This window comes from Boleophthalmus pectinirostris, unplaced genomic scaffold, assembly GCF_026225935.1.
Source record: "Boleophthalmus pectinirostris isolate CB_2022bp ecotype Guang Dong unplaced genomic scaffold, ASM2622593v1 HiC_scaffold_2, whole genome shotgun sequence".
Classification (NCBI taxonomy): Eukaryota; Metazoa; Chordata; class Actinopteri; order Gobiiformes; family Gobiidae; genus Boleophthalmus; species Boleophthalmus pectinirostris.
In genome coordinates this window covers 12,823,349-12,842,260 of record NW_026571152.1, presented here as the reverse complement: position 1 = coordinate 12,842,260, position 18,912 = coordinate 12,823,349, and the positions used below count along the sequence as shown (strand labels likewise).

Below are 18,912 nucleotides of genomic sequence, written 5' to 3'. Positions count from 1 at the left end.
GCAAACTGTGGGCCGGGCCGGTGATGGGCGGGGGGTGGTCCGTTCCCCGGGGCTGCGGGTAGATAACATGGGCAGACTGCTGATGTGCTGAATCATGTCAGAGAAAACAGGCTGCTTCCGATTACCTCCACACAATGCGCTCTTGTGCGTCAAGGAAGCCGAGGAATCCTCATGGCCTCGAATAGTTTTGGCTAAACCATGGCTGCTTTTAGGCTAAATGCTTCTATAAATAATAACCAATTAAGACAGAAGTTTGTTTAGCTCTACCATATAAGCCTGTAGGCAGAGGTAGGTAGAGTAGCCAAATTTTAATCAAGTAAGTGTAGAAATAGCCCGGGAGTCTGAACCTTTCACTATTATTTTTGCTACCTCATTCATTCATAATGTGCCTATAGCTATTTTTCATGAGTGACACTACGGGGTCTTTAGTTTCAGCTCGACCCCGTTCGCTCTCAGGACCTAAAATCCATTTTGTGGGACAAACCTTTTGCCAAATTATATGAGTCTGTTAAAAGTATTGCTGTAATCACATACAGTGTCACGTAGTAGTGAATTTTGGAACAAAGAATGTTGAAATGGTGAGGAATAAGAACAATATAACCTTACAGGGCTGTTTACAATAGCGTCTATTAGACCATTTATAGAAATAAAAATGTATTAAAACTTTCTCAAAGACCAATCCTCTCCACAAACGAATTGACTGAGACACATTCGCATGGAATTATTGTTTCACCAATTTATCAGCTTCAAATTAAGCCCAAGATGAGCTCTGTATCTCCAGCAGAACACCTACTATAAGAGAAATTATTTTCCACACACACCCACGGATAGAATTCTCAGTCATTTAGCCATAGAACGAATATGGGGCCATTCCATGGGAAACGCAGATTTCAGGATAAAAATTCAACTTAACTTTCATTGAATTATTCAATCTTTTCATGATTCATGTTTATATATGAAATATTATCTAAGTGAGATTTTTTCTTTTTTTAAACCTATGGGCGTAACGCTATTGACTCAAGTACACTGGCTAATATATACAACTCCTCGTGTTTTATGGATAGGTGAAATCTGCAATAAAACCCTTTACAGGGATATAATGCAAGCAGCTTGCATCTTCATTTTTTATGTGTGAGGTGATACCAGACATGGGCCTATTATATTTTTTATTGACAAAAAACAGGATGGGCATTGACCAACTAATGTATTATGGGACCTTTTTCAGTCTGAGTTCAGATGTCTAGAACATGCACATGCAGACTTTGTGACAGGGTCCAAAATGATCAATCTGCAAAAATGTTTCCACTGTCTTGTTCACAGTAACCACATCTTTTACTTGAGTTACTTTAATAAAATGTATTACTCATTGTATTACTCAGGAGGAAAAGTAGTACATTTCTGCTAGGAAAAGTACAATTTACTCAAGTAAATGTTACTGAGTACTACCCTGTTTTGGAAATGCTCCTTTTGGCCTATGTGGCACCAGGTGGCACAAATAACACTCAGACTTTGTATGGCAGTGCCACAGAAAACATGGAATGGCTCAAAATGAACACACGCATGCACCTGTGAGAGTGTAAAAACTGAAGGAAAATTATGTTTTTGAAACCACAAAGTTAACAATTTCTCAAATGTTCTTTCATGATTTTCTTGTGAGCTTCCTGGTCAGCTGGAAAGTGTCAGAGGTGGACTTGGTCTGAAGATGTGGCCAAACGTGAGAAGTGAGACGACATAAAAAGGAGGTTACAAACACAGCTCCAAAGGACTGTCCCCTCCCTACACAAATACTCAGCAAAAAGGAAATTAAAACTTGACTTTTCATTCAAGTCATGTACCCCTCTGACCTTCCCACCCTCCCTCTGTACACTTCTCTCTCCTTCTCCCAGTTTTAAATCTTGAATTTCATCTTGCTTTGTTGGCCCACTTCTGATAAACGTAAAAGTGTGACAACTCACCCCACCCTGTCTTTGTTTCTTCTATTGTCGGACATGACAACTTACCCCAGCTGCACATTGTCACTCAAGCTTACTTTTACATTTTGTCACTAAGGGTGGGGGGTAGACAATTTCCCCTAAAAAACAAACAAACAAACAAACAAACAAACAAACAAAACAGTAGTTGACCTTTAAGAACCAAGAAACTACACTACACTAGTGACACTAGTCTGGATTTACTGAGCTGTAGGAAAATGTTTGGGCCCTGTCACAATGATTAGTTCTCTCTCCCTTCTCTTAGGCTGCTCTGTTCCCTTTAGGCTCTGTGCCAGCCCTGGTGGTCATATTGGCTATGACATCAGTATGCACTTGAATGGGGTTCAAACCAATGGACCCTCCACTGAACATGTTCCATCATTTAGGAAATCTTTAAAATAAAATAAAAAAAAAGATGATTCTTTTTCACAGTGTAAAGAGCCTCAGTGTGAACATGATATTCTATTGTGTGAAGTTGAAGCCGGAGCTGCAGGATGTAGCCATTTCCTCCTGGCTGAAGGGAATTCTGTGACAGAGGAGGGGGCTGACATAGGATCACATATCCTCACAAAGGTGTTGGGCTATTCCCAGACTTGAATACAATGACTCAGACTAAGAGGGAGGGTCAGCACTTTGGTCTTTGGTCTCTATGAGCTGTGTTTCAATGGGAAAAGTTCACTGGGGCCTGCCTTGGTCAGTTTGGTATAGCCACCTCCAGTTGAGTTGTATCTCCATGCTCCAGACTCTGGGTTCAGGGGCCTCTGCTCCATGAGTACCTGACATCAGCCAAACACAACTCATGTTTTTAATAAATACCATCTAAATCATGCCTGAGATGTATTTTTTAATAATAAGGACAAAAAGACATTGAGAAATTCCAAGTTTGACACATTGTTGAGACACGGTTAAAGCTAGATGAAACAAGAATTTATTTCAGATTTATGGTCAACTTTTTCTGCAATTTTAAAATGTACGCCTCATTATGTCATGCACTGCATTTGGCTAATGTTAAATGCATTATGTACCAGAAATATAATATTTACTTCACACCAATGCCATCTATTGATATACAGGAAACAGCTATAGCCACTGTCTGCCAGCTTTGTTTTCCTAAGCATGTTTTCTCAGCATATAAATTGCTGTCACAGAAAATACATCAGTTTATCACCAGTCAGCATTTAGCGGAGCCTTTCCTTAGCTAAAGCAGACCTGGAGCCAAAGAGGACCAGACCAATTAATATGGTTGGAGTTTTTGAATGGAGATGTCTACAGCCAATCCTCTGCCAGTAAAAAGCATGTGGTTTGGAGCAGACGAAAGACTTTAGAGGAAGAGGTGTACAGTATGATTTATTTTTTTGAGTGTGAAATGGCACAGATGAAACCCCTGTATTATTTGTATTCATGAAATTAAAGGACAAAACATAAAAATGGAAAATCAAGATTGATCAATGGGGGAAAGAAATCATGATTCATTATTACCCTATATTGTCCAGTCCTACTCCCAGGGTCCACTTTGGCCCCTGAAACAGGCCGGTATGGTTCGAGGGGGTATTATGCAAAGTCTTTTTTTTTTTTTTTTTTTTAAACTTCTACCATGTTATAATGTTTCCCTCATCAAAAACATGCCAGAAGAAATTGTACATGTTGTCCATACATGTTTGAATAAATAATAAATATGTTATGTGTTACCCCATACTTCCATCAGACCTCTTCCCTTACTACAACCACTCGGTGAATATTGAAAATACAAGCTTTTATTGGACAAAAAGACTGTTCCAAAACATCTAATATCATTTAATGCACATATACAAAAAACAGTAATGATGACTGATGATCTAAGAGATGTAATTGACTCCCAACAAATAATTTATTCTTTACCAAAAAGAGGCAGACATAAAACTACCAGTCAAAGGTTTGGGTAAACCCTCTCATTCAGTTTTTTTTTTGTTTTTTTGTTATGTTTAAAATGGAGTAGTAGACACATATGGAGAACATCAAATATATGATGTAAGATATATGACATTATGTAGCAAAGAAAAATGTTAAACTCAAGTTTATTAAATATTTAAAATTTAAAAGCTCAAAGTATCCATCCACCCTTTACTTTGTCAACAGTGCTGCAAAGCCTGCCTCACTGAGCTTCATGATGAAGTCTCCTGAAATGGTTTTCACTTCACAGCTGTGCCATGTCTGTGTCAAGAAATGCCAAAAGGTTAAACAGTGATCAGAGCAAAGGGTACTTTTAAAAATCTAAAATCTAAAACAAGTCATTTTGAGTTTATTTTTTGTTCGCTACATTCTGCATCTGTCATTCATATTTTTGATGCCTCCAGTGAGAATTTACAATGTAATTAAGCATTGAAATAAAGAAGAAACAATGAAAAAGTGTGTTCAAACTTTTGATTGGTCGTGTATAACAGAATTTTATTAAAAAGATTTGTGGGAAACAAAACTTTAAATAACAATGTGCTATTCATTAGCAAATAAATGTCTAAATACTTCCATCAGCAGGTCTATGAAAACAGTAGCATCTGTGACACATTTAGCTTGTATCTGTAAATGCATTTAGTCCGATGCCGTCTGGGCCCTCTGAACGTGCTCTGTGACAGGACTCCTCAGTGCAGTTTGTGGTGGTGGGCTGGTTCCCCTGGTACAGTGGTCAGGAGCTGCTTCTCAAACACAAAGGTCTGGATGCGCTGGAGCACCCAAAGGAACACCAGCAGGACACTCACGTACTGGATCCAGGCAAATTTGATGGTTTCCCAAAAACCAGGGTAGTATGTGAACAGCACTGTTAAGGCTGACAACAGGACAAGAAAAGGGCTCATATTTCCATACACAAGACTAGGGATGCACTGATACTGATACTGGCACTGGTACTGAATACAGGCACCAATATTGAAAGATTTGATGGATCTGAATCTGATATCAGTTCCATGATACCAGTTCAGCCGATATCCTGGTTGGGCCTTTAAATGGATGTAATAAGACTATTTACTGATGATTTTGGTGCAGAATATTTGAACTTTTATTCATACAAAGCAGTTCAGTGGTTATTTGAAGGATAAATAACAGCTGGGTGTCTTGTGTAATCAGTTAACCATGTTTTAAGGAAATAAGTGCCATTTTCAGTCCCTACACTGGGATCGGTTGCTATGGAGTATCAACAGTTTCTTAAAGTCAAAGTATCGATATTGGTATTGGAAGTGAACGCTGGATCGGTGCATCCCTCCACAAGACCTCTTTACACAGATCATAAACACATGGGGAGTTGCATGTTGTTTACATGTTTGAGTAATCCTACATGCTGAAACCATCTCCTTCTCAAGAGCTGAGTAACACCACATTGCATTATGTTCAATGACTATGACTAAAGGTGCAGTTATGTAGTTTGATGCAGGATTTGCCACATGCTAGTCTACATGGACATGTTACTACATTGCCTAGAATGTTACACAGTGATTCCAATGTATCAGTGTCTTTAAAGACAGCATGTGAGGTCACCAAGCCAAGTTACAGATCATGATCTTTGCATTGACACTTTGCAGCCAATGTCATTAAAATTGGGGGTGTGAAGCTAACTGTATGCTCTGTTCTGTCTGAAGCTCTGCGACTTTAGTCAGATACTTTGTTTTAACACAGTTTGACCATAAATTAATTGACTTAGTTGGAACTACACAAGGTGAGCTGAGTTTGTATTGTTAAATTAGTCCTTCTCACATGAAATTACAATCCCAAGCTAGGTATTAGCATTGGCATTTTTACTTGTGTTTTCAGACCATCCTAACACTTTTTTGACAGTGTTTATTAATCTGCATTGTGTCACCATGGTAAGTGTTGAATATTCCACCACAGAAATTCATCCAGAACATCCCCAGCGTGATGTCACTGCAAAGTATCAATTGCTTTGCCTGGTATGAAATGTAACTATCCAACATTTATTAAATTACATGTTTTTTTATTGGTAAAATAAGATCAAATACCTCAAAACAATATGATTTGTAACTTGGCTTGGTTATGTCACAATCTCTGAAGAGACTGATATGTTTAAAGCATCCATGGAACATTTGAGGCAAAGCAATAACATGTCTACACCATATGGTAGGGCCATGTTTTTATTTGCTTATCTGCTCCACCACAGGAGGTTCTAGAAATGCTGATATGGAAAAGTGTAACTGTACATCAAAGGGGGGTTGAAGGTAAAATGTTCAAAGCCATGTTTTCCTATTTCATTTTTCTTGTAAATACCCTATTCTTTTGTCTTGTTGATGTTGATTTTTTTTTATTCAGACTTAAAGGTGCACTGTGTAACTTTTCTCATGGAAGGTCCATCACCTGTTGTCTTCATAGAAAAACTAGCTTTGCCAAATGTACAGTATAGCAGTATACTTATATATCAAGCATTGATTCAATTAGAGCTGTTATTAATAAACACAAGCATTCTTACAGCTTGCAATCTAGGAAAAGCAAAAACATCTTCTTGGAGACAAGCATTTTCCTTATCTGTTATTGTTTTTCCAATTTTGGTGATATTTATCATTTTACTTCCTTATTGAACATGGGTATCACATGTGACATAAGTATAGATAATTGCATGACTAACCATACCAGAAACAAAATCACAAACTGTTGTTATAACGTATCATAATTTTGGAGGGAATTTTGTGCATAGGAGATTTCCTTTTTACAACTCGCCACTATTTTACTGATTCCACTGATGTAAAACTATGTAATCATTTGAAATACATTAAAACCTGTCATATGTACTTAAAGATTGGGTATTTTACTTCTATGGGGCATTTTACTGCTAATACCTAACATATTTAACCTGGTTTGTCTGAAGGATATGTAATCGTCTCAGTGGAGTAGTGGATCTCGGCGCTGAGCACAAAAGGGGCAGTGGGTGCTCGTCCTGGCGTCCACACAGGCATCGCAGTAGACAGAAAGGTGGTCACTGCAGAGGGCCAGAGCAGACAGACAGAAGGGTCATTATATACTCTACTGTATAAAGGAATTCAATGACTGAGTAGTTTTAACTGTGTTAAGGTGGCGAGTGCTGTCAGACTTGTTTTAAAATCATTTTAGTGGTCTCTCTGCATTATGATTTCTTACTGTAGGGACACAAAAAGTATTTAAATGTGTAAACTATATAGGCTTTGAATATCTAGCTGTTCTGCACCAGAGCCACAATGAGCTATTTAGAGAAAGACTACAAGAGGCACTTAACAGTTTCTCTGCTGGTACTTTCTGATGATGTCATCAAACTCATAGGCACTTGCAAATGGGCTGGAGCTGTCAATCACAGAGACCTGCAACACACAATATATTGAAAATGTCCTACTTTTAAAGACAAAAGGTTGGCATTTGTAAGTGAAGCCATATTCTCACATTGTAGACATTGTAGAGGCCGCGATGAGGTAGGGGAGCCCTCTGCTGTAGCCGCAAGTCTCCACTGATGAACAGGCGAGCCCCAGGGACAGCAGAAGAATAGTGCACACAGGCCAGACTCTGCATGACCACAGTTGACATGCGCTAGACAAACACACACAGTTGTAGCAGGCAAGGATCTCAGAGGTGTGTGTGTATGTGTGATATGTGTGGTACATACAAAGAGCTGGTAGTTGAATGTGAGCAGCAGTTGCAGGCTGTAGAGTTGCTCCTCTGCTCTCAGGGGCAGCTGCATATCCAGCAAGAGACGGTCAAGTTTCCCATCCTGATTGTCATCCTCCTCTCTCACCTGTCATATGTAACCAGCACAAAAAATTGTCAAGGTCTTCATCATCAGAATCACCAGTCACAGCAGAACCAGAGGAACAGCTAGAGAACTGGGGTACTGCTCCTCTGGCTGGAAACTCATACCCACAATTATGTAATTATGTAATTGTGTAATTATTTTATGAGTATTTCATGAGGGGTGTCTCTGTAGGATTGTTGGTTGAGGTGCCTGTGCCTTGTATGGTAAAAATATTTGCTTATTGAATACTGTTACATTTGATCCTTTTTTGTTTTTAAGCTGACATAAACATCTGTTACAGGACTACAGATGAAAGACCTTACTGCCCAATTCTGGCATATTTACAGAAATGTTCATTAATATGCACTGTCACTGAAATAATAAGTAAATAAATAAACTAACTAAGCACAGATATACATACAGAACAACACAAAGCAGTCTCCAGCACACACCCTTGGAGGAGTGCAGTGTCCGGACTCACCGACAGTGATGGGATGCGCAAGCGGGCGCCCACCAGGTGGTTGAAGTGAGGAAATGTGCTCCAGGCCACGTAGTCCCCCTGAGCACTAGTGCTGGCCATCAATATTGTCTGGTACTGGAACCGCACTACTGGCTGCTCTTCATATGTTTTCGTTTTCAGCCAAAACCCTGCACAGTGTGATGGGGCAGGTTTAAAGCACATAGTCACATTTGACTAATTTCTCTAAAACATAATTAACATCAAACCACTAAATTTTAGTGATTTTCTAGTTTGGTAATCCTGGTGCAGTTTATCATTTTACTTAGCCTACTGGTTTGACAGGTAAGATAATACTGTACTAGAGTATGTTACTAAGCAACCAGCTCAATCAGCTCTTTCTAGTCAGACTGTGTTAAATTAAAGCTCAGATTAATATCTAATTTTAGTAACAGAGCTTCTGACAGAGTAGTGCTTTCACTTAGCTTCACACTCTGAGGAAATGCTGATGAAATCTGCTGCAAATAAAAAAAAAATAAAATAAAAGATCTTCACAAACTTAACTTAACAAACTATGATCATTATTATTAGAAAAATATATGAATCTGTCAAATGCACTTTATTACACACACTGAGTGACGACCCTTTCCAAACTTAGCACTTACCTTGGCTTCTGTAGGCCACGAGCAGAGGAGGGATGTACGTGAGGCAGAGGGCCACCACGGCAAACAGCGTGGCTTTAGTGCACACGCTGCTTCTGTACCGGATCAAAGCTGGATGAGAATACACCTCGTAGAAAGCCATTATGCAGTGAGATGCTTCGTAAACACTTCCATTTAGTATGAACCCATTGCAATGCTAACGGCTAACAGTCCGGCTAATATACTAAATGGGGATAGAGTGAACCTGAGCGACATCAACATATATGCTCTCATCTATGACAACACCAGCACTGTTTTCTGCACTATCCTCGAGCTACGTTTGTCTCATCGAAGCGTTCATCTCAGCACATTGAACTATAATAGATCCACGCACCAGCTGCATGAGAGTCGTTTCTACCCTGCGCGCGCCATGTTGAAGCGTCTCTCCGTTACCATGGCTGCCATGAATCCACGAGGCGCATGCGCTATGGGAGCACTAAAGGCACGCACAAAAGAAACTGATTCCGTGGCTTCAAAGTAATCAGATAATCCAATGATAATTGGCTCTTATTATTGGCGTGTGTTTATGCGGGCATCAGAATTTCAGAAATCGAAAACAAAGCACATACGTCAGGACTACTCATAACAGATTCTTCTGTCACTTACAGTTGTAGCTTGTAGACTTGTAACTAAAGCTTTTTAATCGTTTACATTTTGTCCTAGATCTTTGGTTAATACTTTTAGTTTTATACTTTCTGTATCAATAACAATATCATGCATATACCACTGCCAGACTCTGCCAATATGCATCCCACCCAAAAAACTATGTATTGTATATGTATGTTATCAAAACTAAGAGACTGATGGCAGGTAGTTTCGGCGAGATGGGGATGCATTTTTCGGCGGGCAGAACTCGGTTCCTGTTATATAGCAGGAACAAGCATCATTCATGACCGTTTCAAGGAAATTATGCAGTGTCGTAAGGAGTGCCTAGCAGATGGCAGGAGTCTAGTAAAATGTATATTGCGCTTTATTTATAATTTTAATGACTCTCCATGGTTTTCGTTTCAAGCATAGACTACAGTCTATGGTTTCAAGGAAACATTTTTCCCAGAATGCAGAGCTAGGCCTATTGATCCAAAAACATACAGTTGACCAAAGTGCTAAACATACAACAGTAAACCCCAATGCGCGCAAACACACACACACACAACAAAATTAAGATGATTAAGGTTAAAATAATAATAATTTGCCTGTAATAAAATTGAAAGGTGCTGCAGCTTAGTTGGTGGTAAACGCTTGTACAAATAGGTGTGCCTTTAGCAGACTTTTAAAGTGCAAAAATAGGACTGAGGCAAGAATAGAATCCTGAGACAGCCCGAAGTTCAAGGAGTTAAAAAAATTAAATAAAATAAATAATTAATAATAATAATAATAATAATAGCCGCAAGCAGCAATGATCGGCCCTCGCGCCTATGCTGCGCCCATGCCACGCCGCACTCCGGCCATGCTGAGCCCTGCACATGCCGTGCCCTACGAATGCACCTTACCCCTTGCCCTAACTCCTAAATTAACACTAACCCCTGACCCTACCCAAACTCCTAACCGCAGCCCTAGTCCTAACCCTAGCCCTAACCCAAACCTCGAACCCTAGCCTAACCCCTAATCTTGACCGAACCCAACCATTTTTCTCAATTTCTGTATGTGTTGACTTTATTTTAAATGCAAAATGGTGGACTTTCGGTTTGGGAAGGAGGCGTGGTCACAATATACTTTTTTGTTCCTATTCCCATGATGCATCTGTGTACCAAATTTGGTTTGAGTACGTCAAAGTTCAGAATAGGAACATCCTATTGGTGAGGACTGATTTTTGGCCTGTTGCCATGGCAACACGATGGGAGATGGAGTGTGGACTTCTTTGACTTTTTTTTCATCAGGACCAGGTCATGAATGTTTGTATCAAATTTTGTATGTCTACGACAAAGTAAAATTTTATTGTTCCATGCAATCTCCCTAGGGGGAGCTATTGCATCCATTTTAGATTTTCTTCATATATAAATTTGTTCAGCGTCGGAGTGTCCACCAACAATTAAAGTTTGAGTGAATCTGGCCAAAGTTTATGTGATTTATCACGCGTTGAACTTTGATGGCGAGCTGCAAAAACTAACCCGAAATTTGCACCATTGTTGCGGCAACATCGTTTGACCTTTTAAAAAGCTTTTAACAACTTTTAATATTCCACTTGTCTAGATGATGCAGAATGATTTAGGTGAGTCTGGGTCAAACGCCCGAGGACGAGTTTGTTAAAGTACAAGGACAGGAAATTGCAGCTTTGGCGCCAGGTTGTGCGATCAGTCCAATATGGCAGACTTCCTATTGGTTGCCTAGCAACCGTGTAATATACTTTTTTGTTCCTATTTCCATGGTGCATCTGTGTACTAAATTTTGTTTGGCTATGCCAAAGTTTTTGTTGGGCGTCCTATTGGGGAGGACAGATGTTTGGCCTGTCACCATGGCAACAGAATGGGAAATGGCATGGGGATATCATTGACTTTTTTGATCAAGACCATGTCACGAATGTGTGTACAAAATTTTATATGTCTATGACAAAGTACATATTTGCTCTTCCATGAAATTTCCCTAGGGGGCACTATTGCGCCCATTTGAGAATTTCTTATATGCATTTGTTCAGGGTCAAGTTGTCCACCAACGATTACAGTTTGAGTGAAATTGGAAACAGTTTGTGCGAATTATCACTCGACAAAGTTTGATAGCGAGCCGAGTTTGTCCAAGTATGAGGACAGGTAATTGCGCCTTCGGCGCAAGGTTGCACGGTCGCTCTAATATGGCGGACTTCCTGTTGGTTGCCTAGCAACCGTATAATATATTTGGAATGACAAGACCTATCCACCACCCAAATTTAATTTGTCTATGACAATGTTGATTTTTTGGGTATAGCCATAGGTGCAATGTATTTTGACTTTGCAGGGGGAGCTGTCGCGCCATTTTTTAAGTTTTTTGATGTGTTGTATTTGTAAATTCCTATTTTGGCGTTCTTGAATTTTGTGCAAAATTTGGTGAGCTTTCGTCAGCGGCAAGTTGCTGAAATGTGCCCAAGTGGTTAGAAAAATAAGAAGAAGAAGAAAAAGAACAATGACAATATAGGGCCACCTATGGTGGCACATATATATGTCATTGGAAAGTGCTTGTGTCCAGTAACGCACCCATGGGGTCCATTGTCCAATGCGCTCGTCATTGATCTATTCGATTACTCACATACCCAATGCACGTGTTTGGAGTTTACAAGAGTTAACGATTACAATTATTCCGCTATCGCAGCAATGGGTAATGCCAGTCTATACTACTGAATGCCATGAGTGTCACTATTGAGTGGCATTAAGTGTTTGATAAGGGGAGAGCACTTTGTGCTGTTTTCACGGCCTACCTTTTGGGGTGAATAATAACAATTAGCATAATTAGCATAATTAACATGGGCAATGCCACCGTGCCATGTCAGCGGGCACCAGTCACTGGCATAAGTGCCAGTGTATGTTTGAAAGGTTGGTTTTATAAATGTTTTTTTCTGCATACTCAAAGACACTTTACAGAGCATTATTCATTCACTCCATACCCAGAGGTGGTAAGCTATTATGGTATCCAGAGCTACCCTGGGAGAGACTGAAGGAAGCGAGGATGCAATCTGCACCACCAGCCCCTCCAACCACCACCATCACTCAAGCACACACCAGTTTCATGTGGGAGAAGTGCCTTGCCTAAGGACACAACGACTGGTGCTCCACTGTGGTAACCGATTTTCCCAGTCCGACCTTGCTTAGCTTCTGAGATCTGACGGGATCAGGCTTTGACAAGTCGGTAAGGCCGCAGCCATGGAGGTGTACTGGCCGAGTTGCACAGAGAAGCTGCTATTTCATAGAAAAGAATCTTTGGTGTGCATATAAATATGATAAAAAGTGTTATTGAGGGAGAAGGAGAAACTACTTAAAGGGATAGTTCGGATTTTTTGACATAAATCTGTATGGCATCCCCGCCATCAGTGTTGTGCATCCACACCGACTTACCCCCCGAAAGCGTCCGGTGAGCCGAGATACTGGCCCGTTTTGGTGCTGAGGAAAGTAGTTGGGCAAGTTGTGTGGGGACTGTATACTAAAGCGTTTTTCTTCTCAAAGCAATATTTGTTCAAAAGAGTGATACATTTGCATCACAAAACCATCGTCGCCAAAAAAGTCAGATCTCATAATCGCTTGGCGCTATTTTCTCTCCGTACATACCACTGCGCGCGGCCGCCAGGTGACAGCCGCGCACCGATCATCACTTTCTTCAGTTGTTCGGCAGTGTTTACATGCGCAGTTGACGCTGGAGCCGTGAGAGACCGAGTGAGAGACAATCACCATCACGTAATTTATAAACTCATATACAGCGAACATAGAGCCTACTGTGACTGAAGCATGGACGACTAATAGAAACATAGAATCATTCACACGTCCACGTAGCTGCTGCCAATAGTGTATGTGACATTTACAATAGTAATAACAGTCGACTTATAAAGTTACGTTTTGTAGAAGCTTCACTGGTGATATGACACTGAGTGATTTACTGCACACAGAGTTACAGCTGATTCTTGAACCTGTTCTCTTGTAAACATAGCGGCACTTCTTCGTTCTTACCTGGTTTGGTTTCCACATTGAAGCCAAAGGCAAGAAGCCAAAGTTTCCTCAGCGCAAAGTCCGTGACAGGAAAACAGTGAAATGTGCGTGGAGATTCAGCCAGATTTTTCTTGTTACAGCCTGGATAATCAAGAGTTCGCACCATTTTTTAGATATATTCATATGTATCTTATACAAGCTCATATACTTCTGGCTCTAGCTCTCTCGTTAGCTCTCTCGCGTGGCGGCGGTCTGCGCATGTAAACACTGCCGAACAACTGAAGAAAGTGATGGATCCGTGCGCGGCTGTCACCTGGCGGCCGCGCGCAGTGGTACGTACGGAGAGAAAATAGCGCCAAGCGATTATTTGATCTGACTTTTTTGGCGACGATGGTTTTGTGATGCAAATGTATCACTCTTTTGAACACATATTGCTTTGAGAAGAAAAACGCTTTAGTATACAGTCCCCACACAACTTGCCGAACTACTTTCCTCAGCACCAAAACGGGCCAGTATCTCGGCTCACCGGACGCTTTCGGGGATAAGTCGGTGTGAATGCACAACACTGATGACGGGGATGCCATACAGATTTATGTAAAAAAATCCGAACTATCCCTTTAAGAGGTAAGGTAAAGTGAATGACATTGGTACTACACTATTCGGACCCTAAAGCTATTCACTGTTGTCTTTTATATAATGTACAAAACCTTAGTCATAAGCAGTCACAATACTGTAATATTCTAATTATGTAGCCTAAAATGTGTCACTACTTGCACAGTGTAGTATCACTTCCTCCATTACTCCATTTACTGAAAGTACATTTTCTTGTTTATTTTTTGTTCTATTGCTGTTCCGACAAGTGACATGTCCCCATTGTGAGCCTAATAAAGGTTCTCTTAACACACACAAAATGCTAGTCTCTGATTGCTGCTATATGGTATATATTTCACCAGTGACTGCATACTGAAACATTTTTGAAGTGGAGTTGAAAAATAGAGGCACTATAATAAGGCTTTGGTTGTGTCATAATATGATTATTACTTAAATTAGCAGTGAAACTGACTGCTTATGATGATTGTACTGATTAGTAAATAGGCTACATGAGCAAAAATTATCAGAGCTGGGCAAAAATGGCCCAACTGGTAATTTATAGCACATGGTGCATACAGAAAAATAGCAACTAACCTATCTGGGATGTCAAAATTATAATGCACATTATTCAAGTCACAATATACTGTAACTGTAAAATAATAAAATTATGTAACATTAATTTTATCATTCAGAAAGTTGGCTTTCATAAAGTTGGTCATATGCTGTGACATGAGATCAGTCCAGATAACCACAACAGAGATCATGTAATGAATCTCCCTGTGAAGGGAGTTTCAGGCCCGCCCTGTGGCCCACAAAAGCTGTTAGGGCGGACCTGCCACAAACTAAGGACCAACATTATCAGAATCACCAGTCACAGAACCAGAGGAACAGATAGAGGAGAGGGGCTGCTCCTCTGGCTGGAAACCCATATCCACAATTATGTCATTATGTAATTGTGTTTATGTAATTGTGTAAGTATTTTATGAGTATTCCATGAGGGGTATCTCTGTTGGACTGTAGGTTGAGGTGCCTGTGCCTTGTGTTGTAAATAGTGCAATATTTGCTTATTGAATACTGTTACATTTGATCCTTTTTTGTTTTTAGGCTGACATTAACATCTGTTACAGGACTACAGATGAAAGACCTTCCTGCCCAATTCTGGCATATTTACAGAAATGTTCATTAATATGCACCGTCACTGAAATAAATAAATAAATGAACAAATAAATAAACAAATAAACTAACTAAGCACAGATATACATATAGGACAACACAAAGCAGTCTGCAGCAGCACAAACCCCTGGAGAAGCGCAGTGTCCGGACACACCGACAGCGCTGGGACACGCAGGTGGGCACCCACCAGGTGCTTGTAGTGAGGTTCCCCTTGTGGTGGATAATCAGTCAATGAACCTGCCCAGGGACTACAGGTGGAAATTAGCACTTGTGCTAGTGGCTAGACACTTCACCCATATTCCCTAGTATGAAAGTGGCGTGTGCGTGAGTGATGGTGGTGGTCAGAGGGGCCATTGGTGCTGATTGGCATGGCAGCTGCGCTTCTGTCAGTCTGCTCCAGGGCAGCTGTGGCTACAACAGTAGCTTACCATCACCAGGTATAGAGTGAATGAATAATGCTGAATGTAATGCTCTGTAAAGTGTCTTTGTGACAAAAATGTCTGTGAAAAGTGCTATATAAATAAAGACTTACTTACTAATTGCTCTGTCGTTATTCATATTCCTGCATCATTTGGGTTTGGCCCTTAGCCTGCAGCCCTTACATGGAATATAGCCTGTGGTGGGCCTGTGGTGGAGGTCACGGAGCACCACCAACGTATTAAACCAGCTCTCTTTGGACAAATCTTTGTCCACTTTGACAACCACTCAGAGGCCTCTTCTTCCATCACTAGACCGCCAGCGCTGCCTGTCTTAGCTGCTGTTCCTGTCCCTGCATTCCCTCCTGCACCTACCGCACCTGTCTGTCAATATGTACCAGTCTTTCCTACCCAGGGAAAGAGCTCAGAACTTCTTCAGTTAGCCTTCACGTCTCCCCCACTGTCAAGGCAAGCAGGAAGTATTGGATCAGCAAACAGTCTGAGTTTGTCTGACCATACCTCTCCAGTAGCTGTCCTCCAGCAGCACTAGCATCTAAACGGACTCCCCCTGTCACCTATTCACCTCTCAACTGCTGTTGCTCATTGGCTCAGATATGCCTCACCGCCTTATTCCGACTCAGCCAGTGTGAGTAGGCCCATACGGTGGTCCCATAACCATCTGCACCAGATTAGGCTGGTCCTTACAAAGTCTCTCAGAGATCAAGCCAGTCTCTTCTCAGTCTTGCCTGCACATCGCCACAAAGTCTTCTTACATCGAACTCCTGAAGAATGTTGTGCCTTTGGCACATTGATACACTCCCATATGTCAGTGAGAAGAATGCATCATGTTCCAAGCAGGACCTCCAGCCCTCACCCTTCTACAGACTACTTTAGAACAGGTTTCTATGGAAGGTACCAGCGCTACTCTACACCTCTCCTGCATCGCCAACCAGTCACTGCCCTGTGCGCACCTCCGGACTCAGTGATGCCCAATATACACAGTACAAAGCACAGGTTAGCCAAAGATCCTATGCGCACAGCCTCTTACTGCAAGGAGATGGACAAACTTGTCAGCTACGTTACAGAGATCCCATCGGAAGAAGCAGCCAAGACTGAAGAATCCTGGTATGTGCCACATCATATGGTGCACCACAATGGAAAGGACAGAGTTAATTTCAAATGTTCCTTTTCCTTCAACAGACAGTCTCCTCCCCGGACCCACGTTGAGTCCTACCTTCATTGGAGTCCTGCTCAGATTTTGGCACCATGCAGTTGCCATCAATGGAGATATCAAGTCGATGTTTCATCAGATCCACTTGCTGCTCAGAGACAGACCACTTATCAGATTCGTTTGGCGGAACTCGGAGAAAACATCGGAGCTTCGCATCTGGCAAGTATTGCCTTTTGGCCTTTTGGCACAACTTGCAGCCCTTGTTGCGCAGTATATACCCTACAACAGCACATCAGGGACCATGAGTCACCAGATTCTCTCCTCATGCAAGTGGTCGAGCACTCGTTCTATGTCGACAATTGCCTTCATAGTTTGAGTGACACTAAAGACACCAAGGCCCTGATCGATAACCTGCGTGCACTCCTGAGCAATGGAGAATTTGAGATCCAGCAGTGGAAAAGCAACATGCCTCAAATTGTTGAAATTGTTGCACACTTACCTCCCGAAGCATAGTCTAGCTAGTAGCAAGACTGTGGCTATGACAATCTCAGCGAACTCCCTCTTGGACTCACCTGGGGTTGCCTGAACCCTCAGTTATAAGCGTCATCCTACTGAATCCACTGTAAGACACGTAAACAGTGTTCTTGCCAAGCTCTACGATCCGCTAGGCTACATTTTACCATTCACAACCAGATGTAAGGTGCTTATCCAAGACATGTGGAAGTCCAACATTGGTTGGCATGACCAGATCCATTCCGCAGATCTTCTGGACAAATAGTTGAGATGGGTACAGGAGATTCCCACTCTTTAGCATCTCAAGCTGCCACGTCCTTATGTGCCAGCTTCTACTGATACAGCCACTGACACCCAATGTATTCATATTTTCCGTGACGCATCAGAATGCGCCTACAGGTCAGTCGCCTTCATGCAGACAGTGGATGACAGTCAGCACTCCGATGTCTCCATTGTGTTTTCCAGATCCCGAGTTGCATCCAGAGGGCAGCTATCCATCCCACATCTTGAGCTCAGTGCCACTCTCACCGGCACACAGCTTGCTGTTCCACCGGAGCACATCACCCTCTGGTCAGACTCCACGACTGTGCTCTACTGGATCAAGTCAGAGTCCTGCTGGTACAAAGTCTTTGTAGGCACTCACATCACAGAGATCCAGAATCTGACAGCCCCTTCACAGTGGCACTACATTAAATCTCAGCACACCTCTGCAGATGGTACTTCCCACAGACTCAAACTGCAAGAGATGACACAGGAACACAGCTGAAATAAAGGCCCACATTTCCTGTATCTTCCACAAGCGGAATGCCCCACTATGCCATCATCTGATCCAGAATTAACACCACCGTGCTGAGAAAATCCACCTTCATTAGATCCCTTCATGGGGCAGCCGATGGTAGCATTCCATCCACCCACTCAGCCGCTGACTTCCTGCAAGCAGAGAAGGTTGTGTTGCAAAGAGCAAAAATCACTGTTTTCCCGAGAAGATAAGAGCCCTCAAAGGTGGTTGTCCTCTTCCATCTTTCAGTGGACTTGACTCTCTTTCACCTGAATATGAAGAAGCCCCTGGACTTCTCAGAGTCGATGAAAGGTTGAGACATGCGGATGATCTCGATCTAGAAACGCTCCACCCAGTTATCCTGGACCCAAGACACCCGGTCACAAAGCTCATCATCAAGGACACCGACGGGGCACTGCTTCACCCTGGTCCAGAACGGATCCTTGCCGAACTCTGCCGCCGACTCTGGGTTATATGCGGCAGAGGTAACCTGTTGTCAGACGCCTCAGACCCGAACCAAGTCACACATAACCTCCTCCTCATGGGCCGCCGACTTATCTCTGCCTCAAGCAGTTTATGACCCCAATATTTTAAGAAAGAGGTACTGGAGGCATAACCAAACCATAGCTGATCACTTCTGGTCGTCTTTCATCCGACATTACCTGTCAGGGCTACAAGAGCACAGCAAGTGGAGGAAGACTGGTAAAGCACATTCGGTCAGTCAAGTCATTTTGATCGTGGATCCTCAGCTTCCTCAAGTTTCATGGCCTGTGGGAGGGATCACCCAGTCACATCCATGAGCCG

General features: G+C 41.9%; 1 protein-coding gene across 2 annotated transcripts; it reads right to left on the bottom strand.

Annotated features, from left to right (window-relative positions):
* Window positions 1-3,804: 3,804 nt before the first annotated feature.
* tmem231 (transmembrane protein 231) lies at window positions 3,805-13,689 on the bottom strand. 2 transcript variants are annotated; one of them, XM_055155286.1, is made up of 7 exons: window positions 13,488-13,689; window positions 8,186-8,352; window positions 7,579-7,707; window positions 7,359-7,502; window positions 7,198-7,279; window positions 6,821-6,924; window positions 3,805-4,753 (listed from the first exon to the last, which is right to left on the bottom strand). In XM_055155286.1, the coding sequence occupies exons 1-7, from the start codon at window positions 13,630-13,632 to the stop codon at window positions 4,586-4,588; spliced, it is 939 nt and encodes a 312-aa protein (XP_055011261.1). In that variant the 5' UTR covers window positions 13,633-13,689; the 3' UTR covers window positions 3,805-4,585. The 2 variants fall into 2 exon arrangements, with proteins under 2 accessions (XP_055011261.1, XP_055011262.1); XM_055155287.1 differs by lacking the exon at window positions 13,488-13,689 and adding an exon at window positions 8,827-9,397 and having other exon boundaries at window positions 3,807-4,753.
* Window positions 13,690-18,912: the final 5,223 nt, after the last annotated feature.